A 17835-nucleotide genomic window follows, 5' to 3' on the forward strand; every position below is an offset into this window, starting at 1 on the left:
TGTAAGTCCAAAATATGTTGAGACCAGTAAAATGGCCTTTTGCTGTGGGGGAGGGGGGATGTCAAATTATGGAACTCACTTGTCGGTCAATTATGTAAATGTTATGACAAGGGTAATTTCAGAAAACTATTGAAAACGCAGTTATTTGTTAATGCATTTTTTTAGGAACTGATCTTTGCAACTGTTCTTTTGAAGGGCACTTTATGTGATTTTCTGATGATTATATGCTAATGTTTGTTTTACTGAATTATGTATGTAATGATATGTAAACTGTTTAGGTTTAAACGGTATATAAATTTTTAAAATAAATAAATAAAATTTGGATAGAATTTATGTTTATTACCAACCAGAGCAGTGAAGAGCCTTTATTCTAAAGAAAATGTCCACCTATGTTTTCTAGCTATAATATTGCATCTATTTGGATATTGGGGATATATATCACATTAGGACTTATTCCTTTTTTTTCTTTCTTGAATCTTGATCTCAACATTTGGTTCATTCCCACTTAAATATTGGGGGGTCTAAGGAAGAACTATATCATGTTTCATAACTGATTACTGTTCTGTGTTGCTAAAGCAAGTGGATACTTGTATGATATATTTATTTTTTTTTTGAAATGCTTTAAAAAAAGAATGAGGCTTGGAACGCATTGAGAGCGAGACTATTAGAGTACCAGAATGATGCTGAGAATGCACAGAGAGAGGCTATTCGAGCACCGTATGAAGCTTGAAAATACACATGGAAACGGCCTGAACACCACACTGAGGCTTGGCGCACTCATTGATTGAATAGCGAATGCCGCACACACTTGCAAAAAGGTAACCCGCAAGCTCAATAAAAAAAAAAATTTCCCGAAGCCCTCCTTAAAAGAAGCTTTATTTGGCGAAAAGTCCGCCCAACTGGCAACGCAGCGCCTCACGCTTCGCAGGGATTGCCGTGGTAATCACGAAGCCGCGAGAGGGGGGGGCGTGGCCAACGCTGGGCAGCTCCTGTGGCGTCAGAGCTGCCACACGTAGGCGTGCCGGATTCCAGATCTGGGACTGGCCGCTGTCTTTTTCCTCGTGGAGCCGCGGGGGCCACGTCATTCCTGTGTTGGTGTCGTAGTGAGAGTGTAGTAGTTTCGGTGTGCGAAGCCGTTGCTCGCTGTCTTGCGCGCCTGACAAGGTAAGCGTGTGTGTGTGTCTGTTAGACTCGTGGGAGGGGAGGGGAGGAGGGGGGGGCGGTGGTCATGGTGATCTGAGGGGACAACCAGAGTGCTGAGAATGCGAGTCGTCCTCTCGTTCCTACTGACCGGCAGCTCGGCCTGGCTGCGGGACCGGTTTTAATGCTCTGCAAGCACTTCTTCCTCTCTTTCGCCGTCCCACTCGTGCGGAACATGGGCAGAAAGAGTCTTGTCTGTGACCTCGAAAAGATTGAGCTCTTCCCCGCCTCTTGCACTCATTGACATAGTATTTGTGTAGGGTGTGTAAACTGAGAGAACCCCACCTCAGCTGTGCATTGCAGCCTCGCTATTTAGGAAGAACATGGAACAGACTTCTTCATTCTTATAGGTTATTGGAATCGGCCAGTAGGACTGCACTATCTTGATCTAGCATGTGGTTTAGATTGCGTTCATGTGCACGGAAATTGACTTTCTCAGTTCAGGTTCATATGCATTGGTTCATCTGTAGGGTCATGAAATGATAACTAATGAGACCACCTGAGCTTTGAGTACCATTGTCAGAGCGAATGCTAAAATGCGCATTGCTATCTATCAGAACTGCCTAGCTCTAGACAGAAGGTGGTGTCTGTGGTAAATTCAACTGTCTGTGGTAAATTCAACATTCCAACTATTGCCTTGAACTTGATGATGATGGTAAAGTGATTGAGGATGATGTGGATCGTATCGCCAAACTGGCTCATGTTTCTGACCAGACCTGGCGTGACCTTACTGCAGACTGGATCTCTGGTACCTTCGGCTCCTGGTTGCCCTCTGGTTCAGCACTGAAGATCATCTTGCTGGTTGCTGCCCTGTCTTCTCTGCTCCTTTGCTGCCTGCCCTGTGTGGTCCCCATAGCCATAAAGCTGCTCCACTGAACTATGGACTCTGCTGTCAAACGTTCCACTGCTGCATTGGCCCTTGCCCTCTCCCAGTATCGTCCCTTACCCACTGGGGACCCCGACTTTCCTGACCCCTAACTTAATTTTGTCAGGCTTGGCTCCTTAGGTACGCCAGCCTGAAAGGGGGGAATGTAGGGTCATGAAATGGTTAACTGTTGTTTAAAATATTGCTCTGGCCTACATAGCTGAAGAAAGTTTACAATCTATTGACTTCATCTGCCTAAAATGTATGTCCCTGCCTTACCACATTGTAAGCTAAATAGATAAGAGTTTGAGCCATGATGTACCCTGCCCTTCTGTACATTTAACATTTAGAACTGTAAGAGTTAGATAAGTGACCTGCTAGTGTGAACTTAGGACCAATAATAATTGTAGAAAAGTTATAGAAGTAACAAATGAAAATTGTAGTTTTTGCATATATTAGTTTGCAAAAAGGGCATAAAAGTCCGTGTATTTCCTGTTTCTGACACTCTAGTAGGCAGGCTATTAACTGCACTAGAGTCCGGTATACCATAATAAATTTCTTGTACTTTCTTCACGCCTCTGACTTTGTGTGTCCAAGTGACCTTTCACATCCTTTTTCATGCAATGACATCGTGCAAACTGATGTTTGGGTTGTCACTACAAGGTTGGCCTCTTATACTTGACAGTACTGTATTACGATTACATGCTTCCAGCAGTTTCTTAGTTGTGTTGGGGAATATTTTGGGCAGGATCAAAGCCAACCTTGAGTTGAAATGACCCGTATTTTCTTTAATTATTATTACAACTTCTCATTTTTTACCATTAACTTCTGTATTCAGCTTGGTACAGTTGAAAATTGAGAAGGTAGCAATAAATGATCACTCATACCACACTTAGTGTTTCTCTAACTTACAATCATGTCCTTTTAGAGCTTGAAGGACTGCAATTTTGAAAGTACATTTCCTGGTTCATGAGTTAACTTGAGGTGAACAGGTAGACCTTCCATTTCCTCCCCTGCAAAAATAATTATTTCTTTAGCATGCACACATGCACACTCCCTGCTTGAAAGAGCTTACAATCTAAACAGGCAAGAAAGACAAACAGGATGTCAGATACAGTTAAGGGGGAATGGTTAATCAGCTGGCTGAGTTGGAGGGCAGAGGAGTAGGGTTAAGGATTGAAACCTACCGTATATACTCGAATATAAGTTGAGACCCTCTCCAAAGGAGGAAAAATGGTTGACTCGAATATAAGTCGGGCGGCTTAATATTCAAGTATCCTACCCTGTCAAGCTCTGCACCCCGCCCCCTTCCTTCCTCCCCTGTCAGGCTCTGCACCCAGCACTATTTCCTCTCTCCCCTGTCAGGCATTGCACCAGCCTACTTCCTTCCCCCCTCCACTGTCAGGCATTGCACCAGCCCCCTTCCTTCCTTCCTTCCCCCCTGTCAGGCATTGCACCAGCCCCCTTCCTTGCCCCCCCCTGTCAGGCATTGCACCAGCCTACTTACTTCCCTCCTCCACTGTCAGGCATTGCACCAGCCCACTTCCTTCCTTCCCCCTCCCCTGTCAGGCATTGCACCAGCCCACTTCCTTCCTTCTCCCCTCCCCTTTCAGGCATTGCACTAGCCCCCTTCCTTCCCCCCCTGTCAGGCATTGCACCAGCCCCCTTCCTTCCTTTCCCCATCTCCTGTCAGACTCTGCACCCAGCACCCTTCCTTCCTTTCCCCATCAGACTCTGCACCCTCCCTTCCTGCCCTAGTCTCGTAGGTACCTCATCTTGCGATCCGCGGTGGAGGTGCAGCGGGCAGGAGCAAACTTTCCAAGTTCCTGCCCTGCTACTAACTGGCTGCCGGAGTTTCTTTGGCCACTGAGCGATACAAGCAGGAGCGCGACTTAGCGCTGCTTGGTACTGAGAGGCATCCTTACTGGCTCCTGCGAATTCTCATGAGAATTCACAGAGCCAGTAAGGATGCCTCTCAGTACCGAGCAGCAGCGCAAAATTGCGTTCTTGCTTGTGTTGCTCAGCGGCCAAAGAAACTCCAGCAGCCAGTTAGCAGCAAGGCAGGAACTTGGAAAGTTCACTCCTGCCCGCTGCACCTTCACCGCGGATTGCCAGATGAGGTACCTATGAGGCTAGGGCAGGGAGGGAGGCGGGGGCAGAACCTGGCGGTGGCCTGAAAAAAAATTCTGGGAGGGGGCATTGACCCGAATATAAACTTCGAAAATCCAGGTTTATATTTGAGTATATACGGTATATCAAAAAGGTGGGTTTTCAGTCTGCTTTTAAGCAAGGGAAAGGGCTTGACGGACAAACTCGGGTAATTTATTCCAGGCATAGGGGGCAGCTAGATGAAAAGAACTAAGTGCAAGTTAAACCATAGCTTATTGAATTTCCTTATAAGCACTCTAAAATGGCTAAAAATTGCTGCCACTTGTGAGTTATTAAAGCAGACTTTATATAGCAGTGGTCTCAAAATTTGCGACCCACCAGGTACTATTTTGAGGCCCTTGGTATTATAAAGAATGATTCTTTATGGAAAACTTGAATCTCTCCAACACTCAATCCTACCCAGTGCAAATAGCCTGGATTATGGGCGTAACCTTGTCCAGTTTTAACCCACGATTTGGTAGGGTAGCCTGCCATTCCATAATCGCTTTCAGCTATAAGATAATAAGAATAGCCTTACTAGGTCAGACCAGTGGTCCATGTAGTCCAGTATCCTGTCTTCACAGAAGTTATCCAAGTCGCAAGTACCTGGCAAAAATCCAAATAGTAGCAGCATTCTATGCCACCTATCCAGGGCAAGCAGTGGCTTCCCCCATGTCTGCCTGAACAGCAGACTATGGACTTTTCCTCCAGAAACTTGTCCAAACCTTTTTAAAAAACAGCTACATTAACCACAGTTACCACATCCTCTGGCAACGCGTTCCAGAGCTTAACTATATACTCTGCTGCCCAATAATATGTCTCAAATTAGGGATGCCTAACCCCCTTCACCCTTTAGTTTAAACGCTGCTTTCCTAGCTATCCTAGAATGTAGTGTGTAATAGTTCTGCACTAGATATGGTCTTATTTATTCATTCAATTTTCTACACCATTCTCCCAAGAGAGTTTAGAACGGTTTACATGAGTTTATTCAGGTACTCGAGCATTTTTCCCTGTCTATCCTGGCGGGCTAACAAGCTCTCTAATATACCTGGGGCAATGGGGGGATTAAGTGATTTGTCCAGGGTCACAAGGAGCATCGTGTGCTTGAACTCACAACCCCAGGGTGCTGAGGCTGTAATTTTAACCACTGCGCCACACTCTCCCATCTTATTTATATCTCAGTGCTATACTAGTCCTCCACAGAGATGATGATGAGTTAAGGTGTATATTCCATGTGGAATAATGTACAGTAAACTGATGAGGCCCTTTTGTATAAGCAAATGCTAAAATTATTTTCCTTACCATAAAAAAGTAAATAATTTGTTTTTTTCTTATCATATAGAAATGATTTTTTAAATTATATTTTGTTTAGGGGGGAACAAAAAAGGAGGTTTCCATGGATAGTAATATTACAGATGGAAACAAACATAATATAGTGTCGGTACCAAAACAGAAATTTAGCCCTTGCATTGAGCAAACAGGATTGATGCACAGGAGGTCATCTCTTCCTAAAGCAAATGTTTGGTTTTCCCCACAGTTGCCTAACAGAGATAACATGGAACACTCTACAAAACTGCATATTTTAAACAGCACTCCAGAGAAGTGTGTCCGTTTTCAAAGGGCTTAGCCCTCTCTTATACTAAAGACTAATGTTGTGCATACTATCACCTTGTTTGGTGCCTTCCTGAGGAGAGTCTGTTTCAGGGACAGTAGTTTGCTTTGGAGTTGGAGTGTCTTTGCTGGAGATGACTTGGGAGTAGGCATAGGAATTGTGTGAGCTCTAGAATACAAGTGGTCCCAAATTTGGGTCCTTTACTTCTGGTGTTACTATCGGGAGTATGCATTGTTCTGACTGCAGCAATGCAACTTTATCCTCTATAATAAAATCCTAAGCACGTGCTGAATTCCATTTGCGGTGTGTGGGGCGGCTTGCGACACGTGCACCAGTTTGGGGCGCATGCAGTGGATTGAGCGGTGGTTTGTCTCAGCAACGGCAGGAAGGTGTCGTGCGGGTGCTGCGAGGTGTCCCATGCTGGTAAGAAGTGGAGGGTGAGAAGGAAAGGGGGCTGCTTTGGGGGGAGGGGTGTGCTGGGGGGGCAGCAGCAATCATGCTTTGCTCTGGGAGAGGGGGGGAACATAAGGGGGCCACGGAGAGACAGGCAGGCAGGCAGGCAGGGGGGCCAAGGAGAGAGACAGAAAGAAAGACAGACAGACAGGGGGCCAGGGAGAGGCACAGACAGAAAGAATGACAGACACGGGCCAGAGAGACAGACAGACAGCGTCCAAGGAGAGAGAGACAAAGAGAAAAAGACAGACATACAGACAGCCAGTGGCTAACAAGAGAGAGAGAGAGAGAGAAAAAGAGAAACAGACAAGCAGCCAGCGGCCAAGGAGAGAGAGAGAAAAAAAAAACCCCCAGACAGACAGCGGCCAAAGAGAGAGAGAGAGAAAAAAAATAAACAGACAAACGGACAGCGGCCAAGGAGAGAGAGAGAAAGGAAAAAAAAACCCAGACAGACAAGACAGCGGCCAAGGAGAGAGAAAGGGGGGGAAAAAACCCCAGACAGACAAGACAGTGGCCAAGGAGAGAGAGAGAGAAAGGGGGAAAAAAAAACCCAGACAGCGGTCTACACATCTATTCTAGCACCTGTTAATCTAACGGGCTTAAACATTAGTACAGTATATAATATAGTAGTCATTAACTTCTGGTACCGCAGGGTAGTGACTCCCACAATAAATTAAACGTTGGCAGTATTTTACCACAGCTTAGTAATAACCTCCCATAAATTGAGGAAAGAAACCAGGATGTACACTACAAAAAAACCAGCATGGCTGCTTTATCTGTAGCAGGCCCAAGACTTTGGAACTCAATGAAACGTACATTAAGATTATGTGCAGACTTTAAATCCTATAAAAAATTGTTAGACTTGTCCGTTTGTGAGAGCTTCTGTTACCTGTTTTAAATTAGTTGATGACAGTAATCCCATGTGAATTGAATATCAGATGTTGACTTTTTTTACTGCTGATGTTTTGATGAATTTGTAGAGTTTATCTTCTTATGTATGTATCACTTGTTACCTGCTTAGGATATAAGTGGGATAGAAATTTTTTAAATAAATAAACCTAAATATTTTTTTTGTTTACTGTTTTCAGGATTTTTGTTAGGGGTCGAAACCTTGCATATGCCAATAATGCCTGATGACATGCCACTGTTTGACCCCCGACTTCTGCAGGAGCTCGACTGGAGCCAGAATGCTACTCTGTTTTCCCCGGCCCTGTCTCCTGAGAATCCAGGAGATGGCCTCATTATGAGGCCACTGTGCACAGCTGACTGGAGTAAAGGTACTGGCAGTAGCTATTGCACATGGTAGCTTTCAGTTTGTACAGCATGCAGCCTGCATGAAAGTAGTAGTTTTCTTTTTGCATTCTCTTAATATTTATTTGTATCTCTAGGTTGTGAAAATGGAAAGTAATATATTAAATTGCATTATATGTTTGTATTTTGCTCACACCTTTTCATTAGCAACTGAAGTTGAGTTAATTCAAGCACAGTTGATGATTTCTCTATCTCCAGAGGGGTTATAGTTATAGAGCCCCCATTATTAACCTGTGCAAACAAAAAAGGGGTTTATTTACTAACAAAGCACAGTTAGTTAGATAGCCCGTTCACCCCAGAATGGGTTACAGAGATACATAGGCAAACATTAGACGGGAGAACATTAAATGTATATAAGCTATGAATTCCAGGCGGTCTTGTGCAATTAGTGTACGCCAGGGGTGTCAAACTCAATTTCGTAAAGGGCCGAAATCTAAAACATAGGCTAAGTTGCAGGCTGAATTTTTAATTAAGATACTTGGGGGTCCTTTTATTAAGGTACGCTAACTGATTTAGCACGCGCTAAATGTGCATTTTAATAAAAGGACCCCTTAGTCTTAGTAGTAGAAGTATAGGGTTACAACCTGGTCATTATTCAAATCATGTTTCCCTTCCTCCCTCTTTCTTTCATGCTCCACTTAGTGATGTCACATCCTGTTCCTGCTCTAGCTCACCATACCTAGACATAGTAACTGCAACAACTGTAAAGCTCTGTTTACTCATCTGTCCCCCTATTTCTGACTCCAACTCATCACTCTCCAAACAGTTCAATCATTGTCTTCTCCTTTCTTCTTCCCCCTCCCTCATTCAATTCTCCTCTATCCAGATCGCTCCCACTGTCTTCTCTACAGAGAAAACTTCCTTTTACCTCCACCTCTCCTCCCCAGTCCCCACCCCCAACCACTGTAATGAGGTTTCAATGGTATTTAAAATCCTTACCACAGTATTTACAAACAACAGTTGTTTTGTCCTTGAAATTAAAGTCACCGTTCATGAAAACCTTTTTGCTGCCCAATGAGATTTTTTTTCTCTTCACAGTGCCCCCATTTATTAAACCGCGATAGCGGTTTTTAGCACTAGGAGCCGCGCTGAATGCTGCTCCTGGCGCTAAAAACTGCTAGCAAACTTTAGCAAAAGGGGGAAACTAAGGTTCTTCCCCCTTTTTACTAAAGTCCGCTAGAAGTTTTTAGTGCCAGGAGCAGCGCACAGCATTCAGACTGGCTCCTGGTGCTAAAAACCGCTATCGGGGTTTAATAAATGGGGGTACTGTGAAGAGAAAAGATGGAATCAGGCAGCAATGAGGGCCAATGAGGAAGAGTGCCGACCCCAGCCATTCACACGTCCTCATGCGATCTCTCTGCTGCGGGAAGGAACAGCGGGCCAAATCTCAGCCTAGATCACGAGCCAAATTTAATCACTCTGCAGGCCAAATTTGCCCCGAGGCCCAGAATTTGACATGTCTGGTGAATGCCATATGGTCATTAACACGTGTTAGCAAATGAGGTCCTTAGTTTGTATCTGGGTAATGGAGGATGAAATAATTTGCCCAAGTCACAAGGAGAATCAGTGGGAGAACTGGAATTTGAACACTGGCTGTCCCTGGTTCTCCTGCTACACTAATTGGTAGGGTACTCTCCATTCTATTCTTCCTTTGACTATTATTTTTTTTAATGAGGTCTCTTCATAAATCTAACGACTACAGTGAAGGAACTTCAGACAGAGGTGCCTCATACCAGAGATCAGTTAGTGCAGACTGGGTCTTATCCCAGGACAAGCAGGCAGCATATTCTTGACTGATGGGTGACAGCACCGACGGAGCCCCGGTACGGACAATTTTAGAGTGATTGCACTCTAAGAACTTGGAAAGTTCTGGCATGCCGCACCGCGCACGCGCGAGTGACTTCCCGCCCGACAGAGGCGCGCGGTCCCCAGTTTCTTAGTTTCCGCGGAGCTAAGAAGACGCGTTTTTTCAACGGCTGTTGAAAATTTTTTTGACTTGCCTTCCCGCTCGCGTAAACCTTTTTGGCTTTTGCCTGTTTCTTTTTTCTTTGATTTTTTATAAAAAAAAAAAAAAATCTACTTTTTTTGATTCAATTTGGCTTTTCCCCTGCGGGGCCTTCTGCCACCATCGAAGCCTCGGCTTTCGATTTGGCTGAAGCGGTCTTCACGTTCATGCCCCCTCAGCCAGGTTTTAAAAAGTGCCAGCGGTGTGCTCGGCCCATATCTCTCACGGACCCACACAACTGGTGCTTACAGTGTTTGGGTCCTGAGCATCAGGCCTCCACCTGCACCCGCTGTGCCACACTTAAAAAACGAACATTAAAAAATCGCCAAATACAACAGCGATTACTGTTCGGTGCCGAGATGTCCGATCCCGTTCCATCGACTCCGACTTCGGCACCAGTTCAGTCGGCACCCTCTTCTTCGACGCCGCGAGACACTGCGCCGGCGTCCCAACATGCAGGTAAGCCGGCTAAGAAGCCTTCCCCGCTGGAGCGTCCTCCGGTCTCGAGTGCAGTGAGTCCAATCCTGCCGACTGTGAGGCGCCAGCGGAAGCGCTCCGCTCCTATCGAGGTGAGTCCCTCGACATCGGGCTCCTCATCTCCAGGGCGTCGAGCGGCACCGCAGGTACCGCAGAAGAAAAAAGCGGTACCGGTGCCATCCCTTGATGACCGTATTACGGCCATTCTCCAGGCACAGCTCAAGGAGCAATTACAACAGCTCCTTCCAGCTATCCTGGCACCGAACCTTCCGGTGCCGGTCCGTACTGAGCCGGTACCGATAGTGGAACAACCTATACTGTCGGTATCCACTCCCTCGGTACCGATTCACTCCACCTCATCGGTATCGATGCCAGTCCTTGCGCCGGAGCCGAGAGCTCAACATCAGTCGGTACAGACTTCGGCTCCGGTGCCACCGATTACATCGCCTGGGTCGGTATCGATGAGATCGGGTAAATCGGAGCGCAAAACCCGGCATGTAGAACCATCTACCCCTGAATCTCGGGACCGTTCTCCCCATGTCAGGGATCCTGATCTGTGGGGAGATTCAGAAGAACCCTTTCTCTCTGAAGGAGAATGTTCCTCAGATGAGGAGGAGTCTGCTGTACATGACCCGTCCTCTAAGCATGACACTTAATCTTTCTCCAGTTTCCTGAAAGATATGTGTGATTCTCTGTCCATTCCTTTGGAGGCTGAGTCCAAAAAGTCTAAAGCTTTTTTGGATGCCCTGGACTTTGACCAACCTCCAAAAGAATTTTTGAAGCTCCCTCTTCACGACATCTTGAGGGAGACTTTTTACAAGAATTTAGAGACTCCCTTAACGGTTCCAGGGGCCCCACGTAAGTTAGACTCTCTATATAAAGTAATTCCCATTCCTGGGTTCGACAAACCGCAACTTCCACATGAATCTTTACTTGTCGAATCCACCCTTAAAAAATCTTCGGGAGCCAGTGTATATGCTTCTGTACCTCCTGGCAGAGAGGGTAAAGCCATGGACAAATTTGGTAAGAGGCTCTACCAAAATGCAATGTTGGCAAATAGAGCTGGAAATTATGGCTTTCATTTTTCTTTCTACCTTAAACATCTCCTTACCACCATGGCTTCCTTTGAGAAATACCTTCCTCACCGGAAACAACAATCTTTCCACCATTGCTTGTCATCTCTGTTTCAGCTGCGTAAGTTCATGGTTAGGTCCATTTATGACACCTTCGAACTTACATCCAGAGCGACAGCAATGTCTGTAGCAATGCGTCGCCTGGCCTGGCTTCGGGTATCTGAACTTGATGTTAATCATCAAGATCGGTTAGCCAACGCCCCATGCCTAGGGGATGAGCTTTTTGGTGAATCCATGGACTCGACTACTCAAAAGCTGTCTGCTCATGAGACACGTTGGGATACCCTACTTAAAAATAAGAAAAAGCCTCCCCCAACAAGGCCTTTTAGACAACAGTCAGCCTATCAACGCCGCTTCACAGCTCGGCCATTGCCAACAACTGCTCAGCAACCCAGGCATCAACGGCAGCAACAGCGTCAGCCTCCCAGGCAACAACAGCAACAGCAGCCTGTGAAGCCAACTCCACAGCAGAAGACACAGCCCTTTTGACTTACTTCTCCAAAGTATAGCCAGTACTCCTATATCTGCTCTCCTGCCTCAACCTATAGGAGGTCGTCTCTCTCTGTTCCTCAGCCGGTGGGAAGTTATCACTTCGGACCAATGGGTCCTCAACATCATCCGCCACGGCTACTCTCTCAACTTTCAGACTCTTCCGTCCCAAAACCCGCCAAGAGAGTCTGCTTTGAACAGTCCTCAATCTGCCCTCCTTATTCAGGAAGTTCAATCCCTCCTTCTTCTGAACGCTATAGAAGAAGTTCCTCTAGATCAAAAGGGGCAGGGATTCTACTCCCGTTATTTTCTAGTCCCCAAAAAAACAGGAGATCTCAGACCAATTCTAGATCTTCGCGATCTCAACAAACATCTGGTAAAGGAAAAATTCAAGATGCTTTCCTTAGCCATTCTTTATCCTCTTCTCAACCAAGACGACTGGCTATGCTCCCTCGATCTCAAAGAAGCATACACTCACATACCGATCAATGTAACTTCAAGACAGTATCTCCGTTTCATGATCAATCATTGTCATTACCAATACAAGGTGCTGCCCTTCGGTCTTGCTTCCTCTCCAAGGGTGTTCACCAAATGTCTCATTGTGGTAGCTGCTTTTCTACGCTCTCACCACCTTCAGGTATTTCCTTACCTGGATGACTGGTTAATCAAGGCCACATCCGCTCAAGCAGTTCTCCTGGCCACCAACCAAACCATCCAGTTTCTACAAATATTGGGATTCGAGATCAATCTACCCAAGTCTCATCTCATTCCCACTCAAAGACTCCAATTCATTGGAGCGATATTGGACACACTCCTCATGAGAGCATTCCTGCCATCCAACCGTCTTCAGACTCTTCAGTCTCTATGTCAGCAGGTGCTTCCTCAACATTCCATCTCTGCCAAACAAATGATGATACTCTTGGGTCACATGGCATCCACAGTCCATGTCGCACCCCTCGTACGTCTTCACCTGCGCACTCCTCAATGGACCCTTGCTACTCAGTGGTCCCAAGCGACGGATCCTTGCTCACGACACATATCTGTGACATCATCTCTTCGTCAATCTCTACAATGGTGGTTGGTATCCTCAAATCTATCCAGAGGTCTTCTGTTCCATCAACCTCCTCATCAACTAGTCATCACCACCGACGCATCTCCTTATGCATGGGGAGCTCATTTGAACGAGTTCCAGACTCAAGGTCTTTGGACAGCCCAGGAAAAGAAGCATCACATCAATTTCCTGGAACTCAGAGCGATGTTTTATGCCCTCAAGGCCTTCCAACATCTTCTCTTTCCTCAGGTCCTTCTGCTGTGCACAGACAATCAAGTGGCCATGTACTACATCAACAAGCAAGGGGGGACAGGCTCTCGCCTTTTGTGCCAGGAAGCTCAGAAGATCTGGTCTTGGGCCATAGATCACCATCTCTTCCTGAAAGCTATCTACATTCAGGGAGAACAAAATTCCTTAGCGGACAAGCTCAGCAGAATTCTCCAGCCTCACGAGTGGACACTCGATCCTGTAACTCTACAGTCTATCTTCGCTCAGTGGGGCACTCCTCAGATAGACCTCTTTGCAGCTCCTCACAATCACCAGCTGCCCCTATTCTGCTCCAGACTCTACTCTCCTCACCGTCTGACAGCGGATGCATTTCTCCTCGACTGGTCAAATCTGTTCCTGTACGCTTTCCCTCCTCTGCCTCTCATGTTGAGAACCTTATTCAAGCTCAAGAGGGAACGAGCCACCATGATTCTGATTGCTCCGAGGTGGCCCAGGCAACATTGGTTCTCCCTTCTATTTCAACTCAGTTCCAGGGAACCTTTTCTTCTTCCACTATATCCTTCTCTGCTTACACAGCATCAGGAGACCCTTCTACATCCCAACCTCCAGTCTCTACACCTGACAGCTTGGTATCTCTCGGGCTGACTTCTCATGATACGCTTTTGTCTCAGCCTGTTCGTTCCATTCTAGATGCCTCCAGGAAACCAGCCACTCTGCAATGTTACCATCAGAAGTGGACGAGATTTTCTTCCTGGTGTCTTCTTCATCATCTTGACCCAACTTCCCTAGCAGTGGAGACGTTGTTGGATTATTTGCTTTCTTTGTCTGACTCTGGCCTTAAGTCTTCTTCCATCAGAGTCCACCTCAGTGCCATTGCTGCTTTTCATGAGCCGGGCCATGGAAAACTTCTCTCAGCTCATCCCCTGGTGTCCAGGTTCATGCGGGGTCTTTTCAATGTGAAACCACCTCTTAAAGCCCCTCCCGTTATCTGGGATCTCAATGTGGTTCTTTCTGCCTTAATGAAGCCTCCATTTGAACCTTTGGATACCGCTCCTTTCAAGTTTCTCACTTGGAAGGTACTTTTCCTTATTGCTCTTACCTCTGCCAGGAGAGTCAGTGAGCTTCATGCACTGGTTGCAGATCCACCTTTTACGGTCTTTCACCATGACAAGGTGGTTCTGCGTACACATCCAAAGTTTCTCCCTAAGGTTGTCTCTGAATTCCATCTCAACCAATCCATTGTTCTGCCTGTTTTCTTTCCAAAACCTCATTCTCATTCTGGGGAACAAGCTTTGCACACTTTGGATTGTAAAAGGGCTCTAGCTTACTATCTAGAGCGTACAAAACCCCACAGATCAGTTCCCCAACTTTTTCTGTCCTTTGATCCAAATAAATTGGGACATCCTGTTTCTAAACGTACGTTGTCTAATTGGCTGGCAGCGTGCATTTCATTCTGTTATGCTCAGACCGGACTGACACTGGAAGGTTCTGTCACGGCCCATAGAGTCCGAGCAATGGCAGCATCTGTAGCTTTCCTCCGTTCCACGCCTATTGAGGAAATCTGCAAGGCTGCTACTTGGTCCTCAGTTCATACTTTTACATCTCATTATTGTCTGGATGCATTCTCCAGACGGGATGGACACTTCGGCCAATCTGTTTTGCAAAATTTGTTTTCCTAATGGCCAACCTTCCCTCCATCCCTCTTTTTGTTAGCTTGGAGGTCACCCATCAGTCAAGAATATGCTGCCTGCTTGTCCTGGGATAAAGCACAGTTACTTACCGTAACAGGTGTTATCCAGGGACAGCAGGCAGATATTCTTGCGTCCCTCCCACCTCCCCGGGTTGGCTTCTTAGCTGGCTTATCATAACTGGGGACCGCGCGCCTCTGTCGGGCGGGAAGGCACTCGCGCGTGCGCGGTGCGGCATGCCAGAACTTTCCAAGTTTTTAGAGTGCAATCACTCTAAAATTGTCCGTACCGGGGCTCCGTCGGTGCCGTCACCCATCAGTCAAGAATATCTGCCTGCTGTCCCTGGATAACACCTGTTACGGTAAGTAACTGTGCTATATGGTCCTTCTCTACCATTTATGTTCTGTTTCTTTTCAACTATTCTCTATCTTGAGTAGTTTATACATTGACAGTACTGGCTTAAGAAGCTGTGGTACCCTGGACCAGTTTTTGTTTTTGTAGGTCCCCCCCCCCTCCACATCTGCATTTTATCCTTGGACAAGCAGGCAGCATATTTTCACAGATGGGTGATGTCATCCATGGAGCCCAGTACGGACAGTGCTAAAGTGTACTATCATTTTAAGCTTTAAGTCTGCCCTCACCATGCATGAGTGAGTGCCTTCCTGCCCGGCGCTGACTCACAAGGTAGTCTTTCGTGGAATGAAGAAGACGTATCTAGACTTTGTCCAGTCAAGTTTGCCTTCACTTTTTCCATTATTTCCTCTTCTTGATGGTGGTTTTTCTTTTAAAACCTTTTATTGTCTATCAAAATTTTTTATGTTTACCTTTGGGGCCTGCAGGCAATTTTGAAGCCTTTGCCCCCTACTGAAAGCGTCAACAACTTTTCAGCTTCTTTTTTACTCAACCCGTGGTGCTCTTCCAGTTAGAATTATTCCTGATCTTCCAGGGCTAAAAAAAAAAAAGAACAAAACAACAAATGACCAACAAATAACAAAATGTTTTGTGTTTGTTTCTTCATGTTTTTCTTTTTAAGAAGAAAGTAGGCCTGGGGGTCGGTTCCCAGCAAATTGGACTTCTGTGTGGTATCAATTCTATTGGTACCAGTGGAAATCGATATCATCGCAGGCATTTCTAGCATCGAATCACTTGACGCATGCCTCTCATTGATGCCATCGTTCATCGACGCAAGCACATTTCTGAAGCGTGCCACCGCTTGGGGTTACCAACGCTTTGACACCCTGCTGCACCTTATGCATCCACTTCACCATATGTAGTAGTAACTGTATCCTGCAGATTGGTCTTCTATGTGATACTGATTCTTCTCGGTACCGGTGGATATTGATATCAGTACTGACATTGTTCTCAATCATCTTCTTTATACTCAAGCTGAGAAGCCTTGACAAGCTTCATAGGCATCCTTAGCATTGAGTCACTTGATGCATGTTTTCCATTGACACCATCATTCTGTGATGCAGGCTGTCATCTCTGAAGTGTGCCTCTTCTTGGGATTACCAATGCTTTGACACCCTGCTGCACCAGCTTCACAGCATACGTTACCAGTGCATCCACTTCAGCACATATGACTGAAACTGCACTATGGAGGGGTGGCCACAAAGCTGCAATGCTAATTGGCATCGATACCCTTCCCATGTACATCGGTACCGGCCCAGCTTAAATATGGCTTATTGAGGCCTTATGATACTGGATCTTGGTCTCTCTGTCATAGGTCAAGATCCTTCAATGCTCAGTATTGGTGATTATTTCTCAGCACCCATGGATGCTCAGTACTGGTGATTATTTCTCAGTACTGTCTTTTTCTCTCGTATTGATGCAGCAGTACTTAATAACGGAGGACTATCAGTACCGTTTTTTTCCATAAGATGTTCTTCGATACCGTTCTAATTTGATGCCTCACAGTCCTTCTTCAAGATGGTACCATGGGCATCTTAATGTCACTCTTTGCCTCCTGTCTGTCAGTGGACTTATATGGCATGTCATGGCAAGTTCTCAGTCCATGTATCTGCTGTATGGCTTCAGCTTACGCCAAGTATCGCATTAAGACGATGCAAGCCATCAGTCAACTGCATTTGTTATTACCTGGCCATATATATCACTGACATCAAGTGGGAATGTCAGTATCTTGGACCAGAGCATGGAATCCAGATTGTCCTACCTCTGCAATCCACATATCTATCCCATTGCGCTTTCTAGAGGATGTCTCCTCCGCTGCTCACAGTCGCCTTTAGCTCCAGTTTCACTGACATTCTACTTCGTAAAAGGGAGCATTACAAGAGGAATCCATACTTTCTTATGCATGTATAAAACCTTTTTTTCATTTGCCTCACCTCTTCTACCACTTCGTACCTCGCCACAGCTCCTTTGCCTGTCTTCTACAGGTCGCATTCTGAAGTTTTTCACTTGGACTTATACCTCACGATACACTTTCCCTGAGCCTGAATTTTCTGCTACCAGATTCTTCAAACCTCCTCCTAACCTATATCTGGGCACCACATCTCTGACTTTGACATCATAGTCCATGATCGCCTAATGCCTCATTTCATATTCAGATGACTTACCTTTTGATGACAATGTGGAGAAGACTACGCCCAGCTTGCACTTGTTGCAGGTTTCCAAGTCTCGTTGCATCTTTGTCAGGTAGAAACTGACGTTTCAGCCACCATGCTGTGGCTTTCTTCAGGGTATGCTCTGAAGTCTGCAATGTGATTTTGGAAATAGTGGGTTCAGTGACCTGATTGGGATCAGGTTAGTCAACCAATTTGATTTTTGGTGGGAAAGTCCATAAAATGGAAAAGTCTCTGGTAGGTTTAAAGATGTTCTTCCTGTGGAGCTGGGTTAGATGTTCTCTCAGGATTTCCACAGCTGGCATTGTGTTTGTTGCCAATCGGGTCAGTGAACCTACTATTTCCAAAGTCACACATAGCGGTGCAGAATGGAAATTATAAAAACTTTATTAAAATTTGGGAACCATTAATGTCCTTTTGTCATGATTGATGCCATTTTTCTAATATTTTTCTATTAACTATGTAAGACTTAGGGTTGGGTGGGGGGTGGGTTTCTATTATATGAAAATAAAAATAACTAGAGGGATCTCAGGGTGGGAGGGGTAGGGTTATATTTATAACTATAAGATATAATGATAAGATGTACAAGTGCT

At 45.7% G+C, this 17835-nt stretch overlaps 1 protein-coding gene across 3 annotated transcripts in view; it reads left to right on the forward strand.

The window, feature by feature from the left end:
- The first annotated feature begins 681 nt into the window (after positions 1 to 681).
- Positions 682 to 17835, forward strand: part of GNPNAT1 (glucosamine-phosphate N-acetyltransferase 1) — a 52146-nt gene continuing 34992 nt past the window's right edge. The window contains exons 1-2 of one of the 3 annotated variants that reach the window (XM_033935601.1): positions 682 to 818; positions 7367 to 7555. In XM_033935601.1, coding sequence (XP_033791492.1) covers positions 7396 to 7555 — 160 coding nt within the window. In that variant the 5' untranslated portion in view covers positions 682 to 818; positions 7367 to 7395. Of the gene's footprint in view, positions 819 to 884; positions 1165 to 7366; positions 7556 to 17835 lie in introns of those variants that run through there. The other 2 variants (XM_033935602.1, XM_033935600.1) reach the window with 2 other exon arrangements.

The sequence above is a fragment of the Geotrypetes seraphini genome, chromosome 3, assembly GCF_902459505.1.
Source record: "Geotrypetes seraphini chromosome 3, aGeoSer1.1, whole genome shotgun sequence".
NCBI classification, from domain to species: domain Eukaryota; kingdom Metazoa; phylum Chordata; class Amphibia; order Gymnophiona; family Dermophiidae; genus Geotrypetes; species Geotrypetes seraphini.